Source organism: Pieris napi, chromosome 12 (assembly GCF_905475465.1).
Source record: "Pieris napi chromosome 12, ilPieNapi1.2, whole genome shotgun sequence".
NCBI lineage: Eukaryota > Metazoa > Arthropoda > Insecta > Lepidoptera > Pieridae > Pieris > Pieris napi.
The window spans coordinates 786,225-799,117 of record NC_062245.1 but is presented as its reverse complement, the minus strand read 5'-3'; the positions used below and the strand labels follow the sequence as shown (position 1 = coordinate 799,117).

The 12,893-nt window shown below is 35.1% G+C and overlaps 1 protein-coding gene across 5 annotated transcripts in view; it reads left to right on the top strand.

The window, feature by feature from the left end:
• LOC125054947 (homeobox protein homothorax) overlaps positions 1-12,893 on the top strand; it is a 243,372-nt gene that overhangs the window by 133,557 nt on the left and 96,922 nt on the right. For 3 of the 5 annotated variants that reach the window (XM_047657101.1, XM_047657098.1, XM_047657096.1), the window contains exon 9: positions 2,236-2,334. In XM_047657101.1, coding sequence (XP_047513057.1) covers positions 2,236-2,334 — 99 coding nt within the window. The remainder of the gene's footprint in view (positions 1-2,235; positions 2,335-12,893) is intronic. The other 2 variants (XM_047657100.1, XM_047657097.1) reach the window with 1 other exon arrangement.

Below are 12,893 nucleotides of genomic sequence, written 5' to 3'. Positions count from 1 at the left end.
TAGGTAAGTAAAAAATGACGACAATAATGGCGGATTATGTATATTTTTTTATGTAATACACAAGCACAAGCACTCGCAAGTGCATTGTCGGCCTTTTAAGTACGCTCTTTTCTTGAAGGCACTTAACAAGGTTTTATTAAAATTGAAAACCACTACCGAATATTTAAAAAAAACAATTCGAAATAGCTTCTGAGATTATACCCTTAAATTAATTGTATATCCAAAATGTTTTAATAGGTAGATCCACTTAAAAACCACACACACACACTTTTATGTGGGACAAAATTTTGAAAACCAAAACAAATTAGTCAAGTCAGTGTTTCAAAATACTAACCTATATTTGGAACGAGTGTTATTCATAATTAAATAAAATAAACAAATTGCATTAATTCTTTTTTTTTTTCGCCGATGGCGCAGGCTATAGTCTTTCGACCATACCGCCTAGTCTTTCTTAGATTTTTTTTCTTTAATTATATATTTAGTTCATTTATGTATTTCATAAAATTCAATTTCTTTACAAATCCATGTTTTAAGTTATGTCAACAAATTGCATATAAGTATATCATTGTCACTCGTATACATAGACAATTTCCTCAAACACCTCACCCTATGGTTATTATAATTTTTCGCCTTATAACCCTCGAGGGAGTCACACCTCAGCAATTTTACTTTAATTCTTATTTAGAGGCTCACGCTGACAAGATTTTTAGTATTTGTTTATGGTGTACTCGGCAATTTTCGCTTTCCTCAATTTTCACGAAACAATGGCGCTTACGTGTCGTCAAATTACCCGGGTGAACCGGGAATCATCGAAAATTGTCTATTTAGCTCTTGAGATTATGTTTTTTTATTGTCGCTGTTATTTATGGCTGCTTTTAAATTCGTTTATATAAAATACTAACATTGTGAGCAAAATGGTATGATAATCATATATCCTGTTTTAAATTTACATATATAATAGTATAATTATTATAATTGCGCGTATGCTAAAGTCTCACTACTATAATATCTTACGTAATAATTTCCGCTATCGACTAAATAAATAGAAATAATATTCAAAACGCAATGGCGTCGTCCCGCCATTTTGATTTGAATATAGAATAAAAATTAGGTCTAAGACAAATTCAAAGACAGGTCAAGGGCTTTTTAAAAATCGAATGTTCATTTGGCGCGCGTCATCGCGCCGCTATCAATCATGCATGCACCATTGCTTTTGTTCGAATTACGAATTTCAAAAAAGGAACGAGCGAAAATTATGGACGGGTTTGAAAATGCCTCGCCTCCCGCGTGGTTGGTATTATTCAATTAAATAATTAAAAACACGTATGCGAGTTTCTGTTTGTATTGGTTTAAGAAAAAGGCATCAATTTACTTCATAACACGTCATATACCTACCTAAGCCATAAAATATAAACAGTAAAAGGCTGTAAGAGACACATTTGATGTTCGGGATAGTCGGATCACTTCGGTGTTCTTTATTTAAAAATAGCGCGAAACATATCAATGACACGCATGAATTATTCCACAGATTTTTAAATCTGTGCTACAGATAACAAATAATGCAACTTATTTCTTTGTATACTGTCGAATAGCTATGATATTAAAACAAGCTTTGAACGTATTGTGAAGCGAAATACAATAAAAGCATGACCCTCCATCCACAATCGGGTAATATTATGAAGCAAACAGTGTGACACCGTTAAAAAGTAGGAAAATTGCTAATGGTGTATGATATTGCTTCCCCTTCTGTAAGACTGGGGTGTCACCTTCGCGTTCCCAAGAGGTATTTTTTTTTGCTTTTTTTCGCTTCTTTCGTCGTGTTTTTTGCGTAATGACGCCTCGGTCCTATGAGAGTTGGTAGAATCCATTAGATAGGCGGGAAGAGCTTAATGTAACGGCTTTTTTCTTGAGAATCGAACCCCGAAAAGGCATTAGCGTGTTTTATCGGACTGGGGACGTTCCCAATTTGTTGCTACGCGATTTATCATTTACACAAAATACAAATAAATGCTTTGTCAACGATATACTAGAAGACTTTCATCGTGGTAATAATACTATAAAAGTTACCACAGTTCCACATATTGTAAATCTAAACTTTACTCAAGCTCGAATTTCATTAAAATCAGTTCAGTGTTTCAGTGACACAGAACAAATATTCATATATTTATATTTATTTCGAATAATAAGTGTCTTTCGAAATTCGAAATTCAAATAACGTTCCAAATTCAATTTCAGGCAAATGGTGTCCGTCGAGACGCGAGTGGTCATCACCTCCCGATGTAGCGAGACGGGTCTACTCCTCCGTGTTCCTGGGCAGCCCTGGTGAGTATCCAGGTATATATCGACCCAATTTTTTATTAATTAATTTCTAATAATCTTTATCAACTGTAATTTGTATGAAAAATCGTAAAAGGTATGATAGCGTTTAGGTTCACTCAACGCTTACTTAGCGTCTGTAATTATTATCTGTCAATGTTTATGACACTTGTCAAGAAGTGATGACAGCTGTAATGTGGGCTAAAAATATTTTGATTGTCTAGATACTGTAATAAAAACTACAGAAATTCCTTGTTAAAAAAATTACGTCGCGAAATAATTGATATAATCATCCCTATCGCGCTAATTTTGATTAAATAGCTCGTAACTTCAAAAGTTTTAAACAAAAAATCTCGAAACATCTCAATACAAAGCACTTGGCTGTCAAATAAATATGACATCAATACACCAGCGCCATCTATCGGCTCATTCATAACAATCAACTGTAACAGATACCGCATTCTACAATCGACCCTAAAAGTATATAGATAGAGGTACAATTAGAATAACATTGAACTGCACTTGCCACGCTACAACGTTAGTACAAGTAGATCATCCATCCCTCTCGCACTTGTGTGCTATTCGATTACACATCTCGCTTGTATTATAATACGTCAGTAACAGTGCCCGTTTCCATTACACTAAATCAATTACCGGACGTTGCTCACTTGACCGTACATCGATATGATACGGTCGATGTTTCGTGAAAAATTCAAGTAAATTTACTTTTTTTTGTTCTTATAAATACAGTGTGTCTCTTTTCCTTTCGATATACAATACTAATGGTACTGTAAGCGTCCATAGTAATGACTTTTTTCTAAATCCGCTTACGGGATCGATCAAACGCACCGCGGTCCCAAACACACGACGTCAGATAAAAAATAATAAACTACCAAAATCAGAAATGGAATCGGAAGGAGCAGAGTCAATTTATATGGCTTCGTTACAATTCTGATTTTTATCTACGTCTTCAATGAACGCCGAAGACGGATTACCGTGGAGCTGCGTCACAGAACAGACAGAAAGGGACGGCGATAGGTTATCGATTCTGTCCTCAACAAGAAAGGATCGCCGGAGCGAGACCGCGCGATGCGTCTTTACGACGTGAGAAAGAGATAAAACAATTCCTTACGCGGCGTAATGGAGACACATTCGAAATAGCACTTTACTCACTGATGTTACGGTCGCAACTGTCCTGTTATTATTACAACGATTGCGGAACCATCGAATGTAATGTTATAACTTCATTGCGCGTTCGATGCGACTTTGTTTTTTGTTTCTTACGACTTAGAGTTGTTTTTGTTGTCGCCTTTTAAGGACATAGAGATTTTTGGTTGTAATTTGCGGTTACTATGGTGACGCGCTTTGGAATGTTTAGGCTGAATCAAAGATGCTTGCTACTTTGATGATTTTCTCATAAATTACGATGTCATAAATGTAATTCATATCGTACTCAAATAGATAAAATAATTACTAAGTAGTTTAGTGTTCATGGCATCGTAGTAATCATTTCTGGATAATTTACTGGTCCTGTATAAAGTTTAATATGCTTATTAAATAACTATAAATATTTTACTGCCATTTTTAGCGGGAATTAAAGGTGAACTTTTTGAGTTTATACCAAAGTTATATTACCTCATTAAAACGCGTGTGCTTTAAGCATATCATAACCACATCACATGACAAGTTAAACAGACTTGTCTATGGTTTACATTAGTCTTTGTATGATTTGCAAGACAGTGATAGCTATAATGCGATAGGTATGTAATTGCTCAATTTGTGTCACGACGTTCCTTTTTCAAAAAATCCAATGAGATCGATCGTTCGCCATGTCCGCAAATTAGAGCGGGAATCGGTGTTCGTTAGCGTATTCACCATTCCGTAACGTCTCAAGCGCCAACTTTCTTTCACGGAGAAATCGCATCTGCACCTTTCGTATTGGTGCGTTTATGTCTTGAGTGTTTTAATCTCAATCTTCGTTCAAAAGCGCGCCGGTGCAATGCATTTTAGCTAGCGGTCGCGCTCATTTCGCTTGCTTTTAAGTTCCAGGGTCGTGCGAAAATTGCATTCTTCGTGGCAATGGCCACTATAAGTGATATAGAAATACCTATACAACATCTAAAGCCTATCTATTTATGTAGATACGAATTTAGAACCTGTTTCTACGGATAGAATGACTAGTCTTCTCTGATTACGTGTGATCAAGATAAAGAATGGTTTCAGATGGTTATCAGTTTAAACTTTATTCGCAGTTTTAACTTATAGATGTACTTTTAACGATCGTTTTTATGAACCTTAAACCTAATTACATCTCAAAGCAATTTTCCTGTCAAAGACACAAAAATTTATCTTTTGGTATCCGTCGGAAACTGGATGCTTTTACTTAATATTTTTTTATAAGAACTCAGTTATTAAATACACAATTAACATGATAATTTTGAACGCCAAGTGTTTTAAAAGTTCATCAGACTTCTAAGTAGATACCCGTAACAATATTTTTCCGCCGGTAACCGAACCCGGCTTATAAGCAACTACGCTATGGCAGTAGTCAAAGTACTAGGAACGCATAAAAAATAAGATTTAGTTTTGAACTGGTTGGAAACAAAAAACTAAAAATAAATTTTAAATTTAGAATAAAATGCGAAGCTTTATTCTCTAAACAAGGTAAATGTCCATTTTGTTTAAAATAATGATAAGAACTAATTGATGGAACTTAACATGGACGCTGGTGGTCATTGCGTGAGAGTGCAATTTGTAGCTGACCTGACCCCAAAGGAATGCGATTATATGCTAATAACTTTACGATTCTGTAAAACGTTTTAAAATGTTTCGTGAGATACGTTTTTTCATTTGTATTTTATTATGTAATAGTAATTTAATTGAGCAGTGTTGGCCTTGTGGCATTAGTGCGTCTCTCCCGAGTCGTAGGTTCGATCCGCGGCTGTGGGCCAATGGAACATACAGAAATCTGAGGTCGATGCCTCAGAAGCGCCATAAAGTTTACTATAATGAATTATATCATATTCTACTAGGATTGCAGAAGTCAGTTGTAGGTGTTGAATTTTATATAAAAAGAAAAATGAAATAATAGAAAGTAAAGAGGCGTAGGAGTCAGCGGGGCCAAAATGTAATGGATCAAACGTGTTTCGGTATTTAATACATAGACTAAGTGCTAAGTGTTACGCCCACGCTAAAAGCATTATCGAAATCAATCTCGTTAACAATAACGCGAAACAAAAACATCGTAAACGAATACGAGAAATGTAATCGACCCGTCGGGCCAAATAAAATAAAAACTCAATCAAAAATCTTAAAACATTCCGTATCATAACCGGAGCGGTGCGTCGACCCGGCCGCCATACGAGAAAAAAAACTAAAACTAACGCACTAAGTATCTTAAAGTACGCCTCGCGTCGGGTAGACCTTAGAGCTCGGTAGTTGGGTTGAAGTTAGCCCGGGGGTGAGGTGCGCGCGGGGCGGGCGGTGATGGATGGCCCAATCGGGCGGCGTGGCGGTCCCGCGCTAATCGCGCACTGCGCCCCGAGACTCGGACGCACACACACGTATTTCACACAAAAGCGCATCTTGATACCTACCGGAAAATCGATGGAAAACAGCCGCCCCTCAAACAAACATGAGTTACGTCGGGTCGATAGCTACCAACTGTTGTAAACAAGCGGGGAATTGGGGAAAAAAGCTCGCCACCCCGTGGGGCTATTAACGGCCACGTGACTAATTTTGTGAGCTGTCACCGGCAGGCGCACGTGGCTGTGGTCTGCTGCTGACCTTAAGCTTTGAAAAGTGGCTTCCACCAGCTGCGAATTACTCTTTGCTGACTTAAACGATTGTATGCATACTTTAGATACTAAATGAAACAATTGTATTAAACATTTACTCTGAAATCAATCAACTAGATAACGTTTTTTCTGTTAAAAAATATACTATATTTTACAAAAACTAGACTAAAATATATGTAGAACAACAGTACTTCAATGTTTTCTGTTTGTTATTAACTAATGAACTTTGGCTCAACAGATTGGGTCATTAAATATCCTGTGGTACACAAGAACCACAGTCCACAGAGCATAGACATTTTAGCGATTGCGTTGTATTTAAAAATTACTAAACGGTTAAACTAGCCGTAAAAGTATTATAGTTAATAAGTATTTATCTGTTTATTTGACGCAAAAGAACCCCCTAGATATTTTTCATCGCGCTTCCACAGATTATGAACGACCATAGTCAATTCAAGCACATTCCACGCATAATCTATGGCATTTGATTTTCAACATATTTATGAAATTACTATAATTTCGTGGGTTAAACTTAGAGCTGTCAAAATTGACGTCGGTATATCATGAGTGACCCTTTTTTGTTGCTCTAATAATTTCGTTAAGGGCTTTTTAAAATGTTTGGAATAGCTGCCGGTACTTAATAGTATGAATCGGTTTTATTGGAATTTAAATGGGAACTAAATTGATCATACAATTTGGTAGGAATTTTAAGTATGATTTGAATAATGGATCTCCGTGTGCGTTTAAGCCTAGCTCGGCGAACTTTGTTTTGCCAAAACAGTCATAATTCCTATTCTTATAATACTAAATAATAACTTTGGCTGGGCCATACTTATTTTTTTGAGTGATACCGCCGCCCATGGACACTCACACTGCCAGACTTGCAAGCGCGTTGCCGGTCTTTCAAGAATTGGTACGATCTTTTCTTGAAGGGCCCTAAGTGGAATTGGTTCGAAAATACTTCAGTGGGCCGCTGGTTCCACAGAGTAGTTGTGCACGGCAAAACATTACTGAGGGGTATAACAGACCTACCGAATATACACAAAACTACATAATACCTATGTATATTATAAAGCGGTCAATACGTTTCGGAGTTTTGTTTACAAACAAACGTTTAAGGCGATATCTAGAAACATTTTTTCGAGTTGGTAGTAACTTCTTAGTTGACTCAAGGTAGTTTTATATATAATTATTAATGTTTTATTTAAAAAGAAAAAATACTTCTCATTGATATTATTGACCAGGCCGGTCGGTCGGAGCGTAAATTAGGTATACCTAGATTTGTTTCTTCAACAAAAGTCAAAAATCATTTATTCATGTAGGTAACACAATTTACACTTATGAACGTCAAAAAAGAAATATACATTAAATGCTTCTAATTTTACATTTACTGCCAGTTCTCAAGAACGTAGAACGGAAGAGAAGAACTGGCAATAAACTCTCCGCCACTCTTTTTAATCGCCAAAATTTTTGTTTTACACAACGTCTGTAAGGAGCAGCAACCATTACACCATGTTCCACATGACATCGGGTTACGAATTACGAAATAAATTCCTCACCGATCTGCCTAGGTATAAACCCTAGAGCAACCACAGCTCACAGGCTTCTAAGATACAAAACTAAAAAGCACAAAACAACATCAACTATCAAACGAAAGGATTTATCATTCTCGTTATTCATATCTCAACAAAGAGGAATAAATTATGCGCCCCAAAAATATCTAAATCCTAATCCATTTGCCTCGGCCGTCCCCGAATCCGATTTTAAAATATGAAAAGAAAAAACGGACCGAGTTAAAAATAAAAAAACCCACGCCTCGAGGAACGGAAAAAAGTTAAAATGATCGCGGGCTTTTTTCTTTTTCATTATTCTGGGATTAGAGATACTGTCTCTTGATTTATACTTTTTGGGTGGTAATTAATTGGTCTATGGTGTTACTGTTATGTGTTTGAACCCTATTATGCGCAATTAACAATACCTCGAAAGGAAAACGTAAAATTTTTTAAAACATACAGAAATGTCTATCTTAACTGGAAGACTTTACACAGTTTTAAACTAGTATGACACACTATTATTATCGTGTGTAATATAATAATCAGATTGTAATTAGTAATGTATAAATGATTACGCGATTGAGTCTCGAAAATAGCAACATTAAATTCTGTTAATTTCCTCTTCACTCCATTTCACTACTTCCGATGTTTAATAATTATAATAAACTGGCAACATTTACATTTGACATTGACGTAGGGCACACACACGTGCGCTGTCAATATTCTTTGTCACATTTTTGCATCAGAACCGCTTCGAGACTTAAAATACTATAACGGATATAAAATGGCGAATTTATTAATATGATTTCTTATACAGGTCCTTATTAAATAAACTTTGAATCGAAAGTTATATCCCGCGCGGGCTCACGGCCGCTCGGTCACAATAAAAACAGGGATTTGACAAGATTAAAATTGTATTTCAAGTCTTTGACGTGTATCTTATTGCTTTTTCGCTACGGTGTTGCCCCCATCTTTACTTTTTATTGCTCAAACCTATCGGTGTATATTTAAAATCAACGTTGCCAACAATGAAAACGAATTTATTTTATGCAAATTAGCCACATTAATTATGAGACCTCTTACCGTAAGCTATTCGGATGACGTTTAATTTTTTACCGCCGTACAAAATGATGTGTCAGTAATTTTGAATATTTAAACTTACGGAAAAAGGTTTTAATGAAGCGAATAATTTCCGAGATAAAACGTTAAAATGAAGTTTTTATGTTTTTATGCTGTTAATACGTCAATAAAGGTACTTATGCAATGTCATTTTCGAGAATTTCGTAAGAATATCTTAATTCCATTTTGTAGCCATTTAAGAGAAGCTTAAAATACGTAATATTCACATTTATTTTGTTTGAGATAACGTTTTACAATAGTTGCTTAATTTGTAAGTAATTATTCATTCATCACAATGTAAATAAGCTAAAAACACGGCTCAGCCGACGTAAGATAAACGTTTTACTCAGATACAACTTTCCCATTATCTTTATGTGAATTTAACAACACAATGAACATTTTAAGTCCCTATAATTTTTATTGTCTTCCAACCTTTCCCACATTTCGGGACAATCAGCAGTCTGGCAACACAGAACTGAGCGATCACGGCCGCCATTACGGGAGATTACCTCTAATGTAATGTGTAGGTGATTTGAAATAATCACGCGGATTACCCTGGCCTGCTATTTAATCAATATACAAGTATTACATAAATGATAATATGAGCGCCATTGACAAATGAGGTTCTGTTTTTGGCGCCATACGGCTTATTATAATTCTGTAAACACAAACGAAACAATAGTATAATAGACTCGTATTTCACATGACTCCTGATTTATGGCTCTATAAAACTATTGGTAGGCCGCTGAATGAAAATATTTTTGTCTATTTAAAGCGTGAGCTATTAAGGTGACTTATTACTTTGTTTATTTTTACTCGTAAATTAAATTTAAGAGACCTCGTATTGAAACCTGTAATTATCTGTGACCGCTAAACCTTTCTACAAAACTCCCATAGGTTATAAAAATGACACGTTCAAATTGCCGCCAAAACCACAGAGTACAACGTGTGACAGGCTGGTTAGAAAAAAAAATTAAATGCGCTAACGAGAACTAGTAAAATATGTTTAAGTTGTGGTTAAACTTATGCCGTGCGGTTATTATCTGTGGCCGCGGGAAAAATCTATTTTAGAGGCTTGTATTTTAAAATTACCCGCCTCGAGCTCAGTGGAATTATAAAACGAATTGAATTAATTCGAAACGTAATCGATTTCCAATGTCAGGTACCGCTACTTGCCGACAGATGGCGTTGTAATTAGGCTTCATGTAATGGGCCCATCTTGAAATATCTTAGCGGTGGTTTTATTGTATTTTATTTTTGGTTGGCAACAAGGTTATTTAATTTAAATAAAAATAAAATAAAATAAACGCCGACAACTAAAAAATTTTGTTAGTTACATACTTTTCTTAAACAAATTTTTTTTTCCACAAATGAAATAATCAGCTTATTATGTCGTGACAACTAACCTACCTTATAAATAACAAATATTTGATTTCCTAGTTAAATTTGATATAAAAATATACACGGAAATAACACAAAGGAACCCGAAAAGCATAACAATATAGCTGCTTATACATTCCATACTCCGGAGTCGTAATTGAACATCGTATGCAAATGCGGCGCGCGCTCGCCATCTCTTTAATATTTATAGTACCTTGGTACTTTCATATAGAGCAGGTGGCCTATTTGTATTTTTATTAAACTGTTTAACTGCGGTTTCGCTTCTACCAAAAAACTGTCTATAAGACACATAATATAATTTTTAATATGTGCTTGCATAAATGCATTAAGTACATGTGTTTTAATAACACAATGTATGTACTATTTAAACACAAAGATAAAAACTTTAGCATTTCCGGTTTAGCTTCATTTAAACTTATCCATTTTAGAATGAACCACAGTAATTAAAAGATGAACTCAAAACAAGAAACTAAGATAAAGATCGCATCAACAATGACACAGTTATTTTGGTCAATGTCACCACATAAATCACGCTGATTTCACATAAATTTACATTTTAACACTCCCGACGTCGTTTAGGAGAAAATAATTATAATACGGAACAATTATCAGAGCGGAGTTTATTTTAAATATATGTACGTTAGTAATGTTCAAATGAATAATTTCTTAATTATTATATTTTGCATCGTGTTAATTCTATTTAGCTTTGTCTAGAACAGACTATACTCCATTACTAGAAAATTTATTGTCTATGAGTATTTTTAGCAACAATTTTAGTTTAAAATTCCGAAGGTGTACTACGCTGATTGTGGAATCAATTCCATACAATTAATAGTTTGTGTTTTTAATATTTAAATTAAATAAAGTATTCTAGACAAGAATATACAGTATTTAAATTCGTCAAACCTGAAATAAATTCTCAAAGACTACTTTAAAATTAAGTTACCACAGTATACCTCAGATGGCAACCTAGTCTGTCACGCCAAAGACAATGACATTTTCCAAAAACCTTGCCATATTAGAATTCTATTTAGTTATTCAAAATTAGAATGTTACCAGTTGAAACGCGTTTGTCACCGGTTCTATATTTAAATGGAGATGACTTCGCGTAACGAGGTGGGCGTACTGGCCGTTTCGGTTGTGCTTTTTTGCTTGTCATTTTATTATAAATATAATACGTCTGAATAGATGGTAAGATAATGTGTTTTGATACTTGAATATTTTATTATTCACGTGCAATTGAGGAACATCAGGCAGAGTAATTTAACATACATTTATCTAAAACTAAAACTGTCGAAATAATTCTGTTGTCATTGGAGAATCGTAGAAAATTAATTGATATCGTTTGCGTTTGAGATATTTACTTACATTTAGTGTACCCTCTAGATACCCCAGCCATTCCATCATCCCATTTGTCCTTTGAGAAGAACGCGTTTAGGCCAAAATTCTCAAAATAAACCAGCTAGGTCTGGATATCCATAGTTACTCCTCCCACACTTTGATATCTTGGTGTAATCTTTGCCTAAAAGTGTTTTCTTATACCAATGTTTCTTGTACAGAGCGTTGGCAAGCTTTTATAAATATATCAAAATACTCATTGATGATACGCTGTACATATGTGGGGTATAACGGCATCAAAGACACCGTACAGAAACTTTGAGAAGAGGTTTTATATGACAAAAAGCGTATATACAAATTACGCATTTGTCCCGCTAAACACCGGCTTATTATAAATTATCACATCTAACGGACCGGCTTATTCGCGTTAACATCACGAGGTTCGCGTACCATAAATTAAGTCTTAATTAAGGTTCGCATGGCATTTAAAATAGTACGGAAATTATAATTTGGCTAAGTAGTTTCACACCTAAGGATAGTTCTGAGTAGGTACGCGAGTAAAATACCGTACTGTGATTTTTTTGATGACCCCTTTATTTATTATTATATATGTAAACTAGAAGTACAGAATACACTAAAAACCGACTAAGGGGTTTAACCTGCCTAAAGAGTTTAAAAAAATACAATTAATACAAAAACAAACAAAAACATTACAACAAATATGTTATTAAAACGAATGAAAATATCACTTAGGAAAGAATATATTATGTCCCAATGAGTACCTACGACATATATTCATATCGTAGGTTCGATCCCTGGCTGTGCACCAATGCGCATTTAATATTCGCTCAAACGGTGAAGGAAAACATCGTGAGGAAACCAGCTTGCCTTAAACTCGAAAAATAGGTGTGTGTCTGGCCTATTAGATTAATAAATGATCATGAAACAGGAGATCTGAGGCCCTGATCTAAAAAGGTTTTTTATTAATATCTCTTAAAGGCCATACACATGATAAGTGAAATATATCATGTCCATTCATGTCTAATTTTACTGTAGAAGCAAAATTCTATAAAGTTATTTCCAGCTACATAGGCGTAAATTTCGGCCCTGTCACGCGTCCCGCCTAATTACGTGACAAATATAATCACGTATTTATGTCCAAGACGCGACATCAATCCCGCTAATCCAGCTTATTTGCAAAACTGCATTCAGTTATTTCAGTTCGAATAAATAATTGCAAAATGGCGGGCGTTTATGACGCGCGGCTTGACAGTAATATTTGTGTACTCGCTGATTTATTCTGCGATGCGTGCCCTCTATCGTAAAATGGCTGTTTTATTATCACAGATAATGACTGCTCAATTAAAGAACT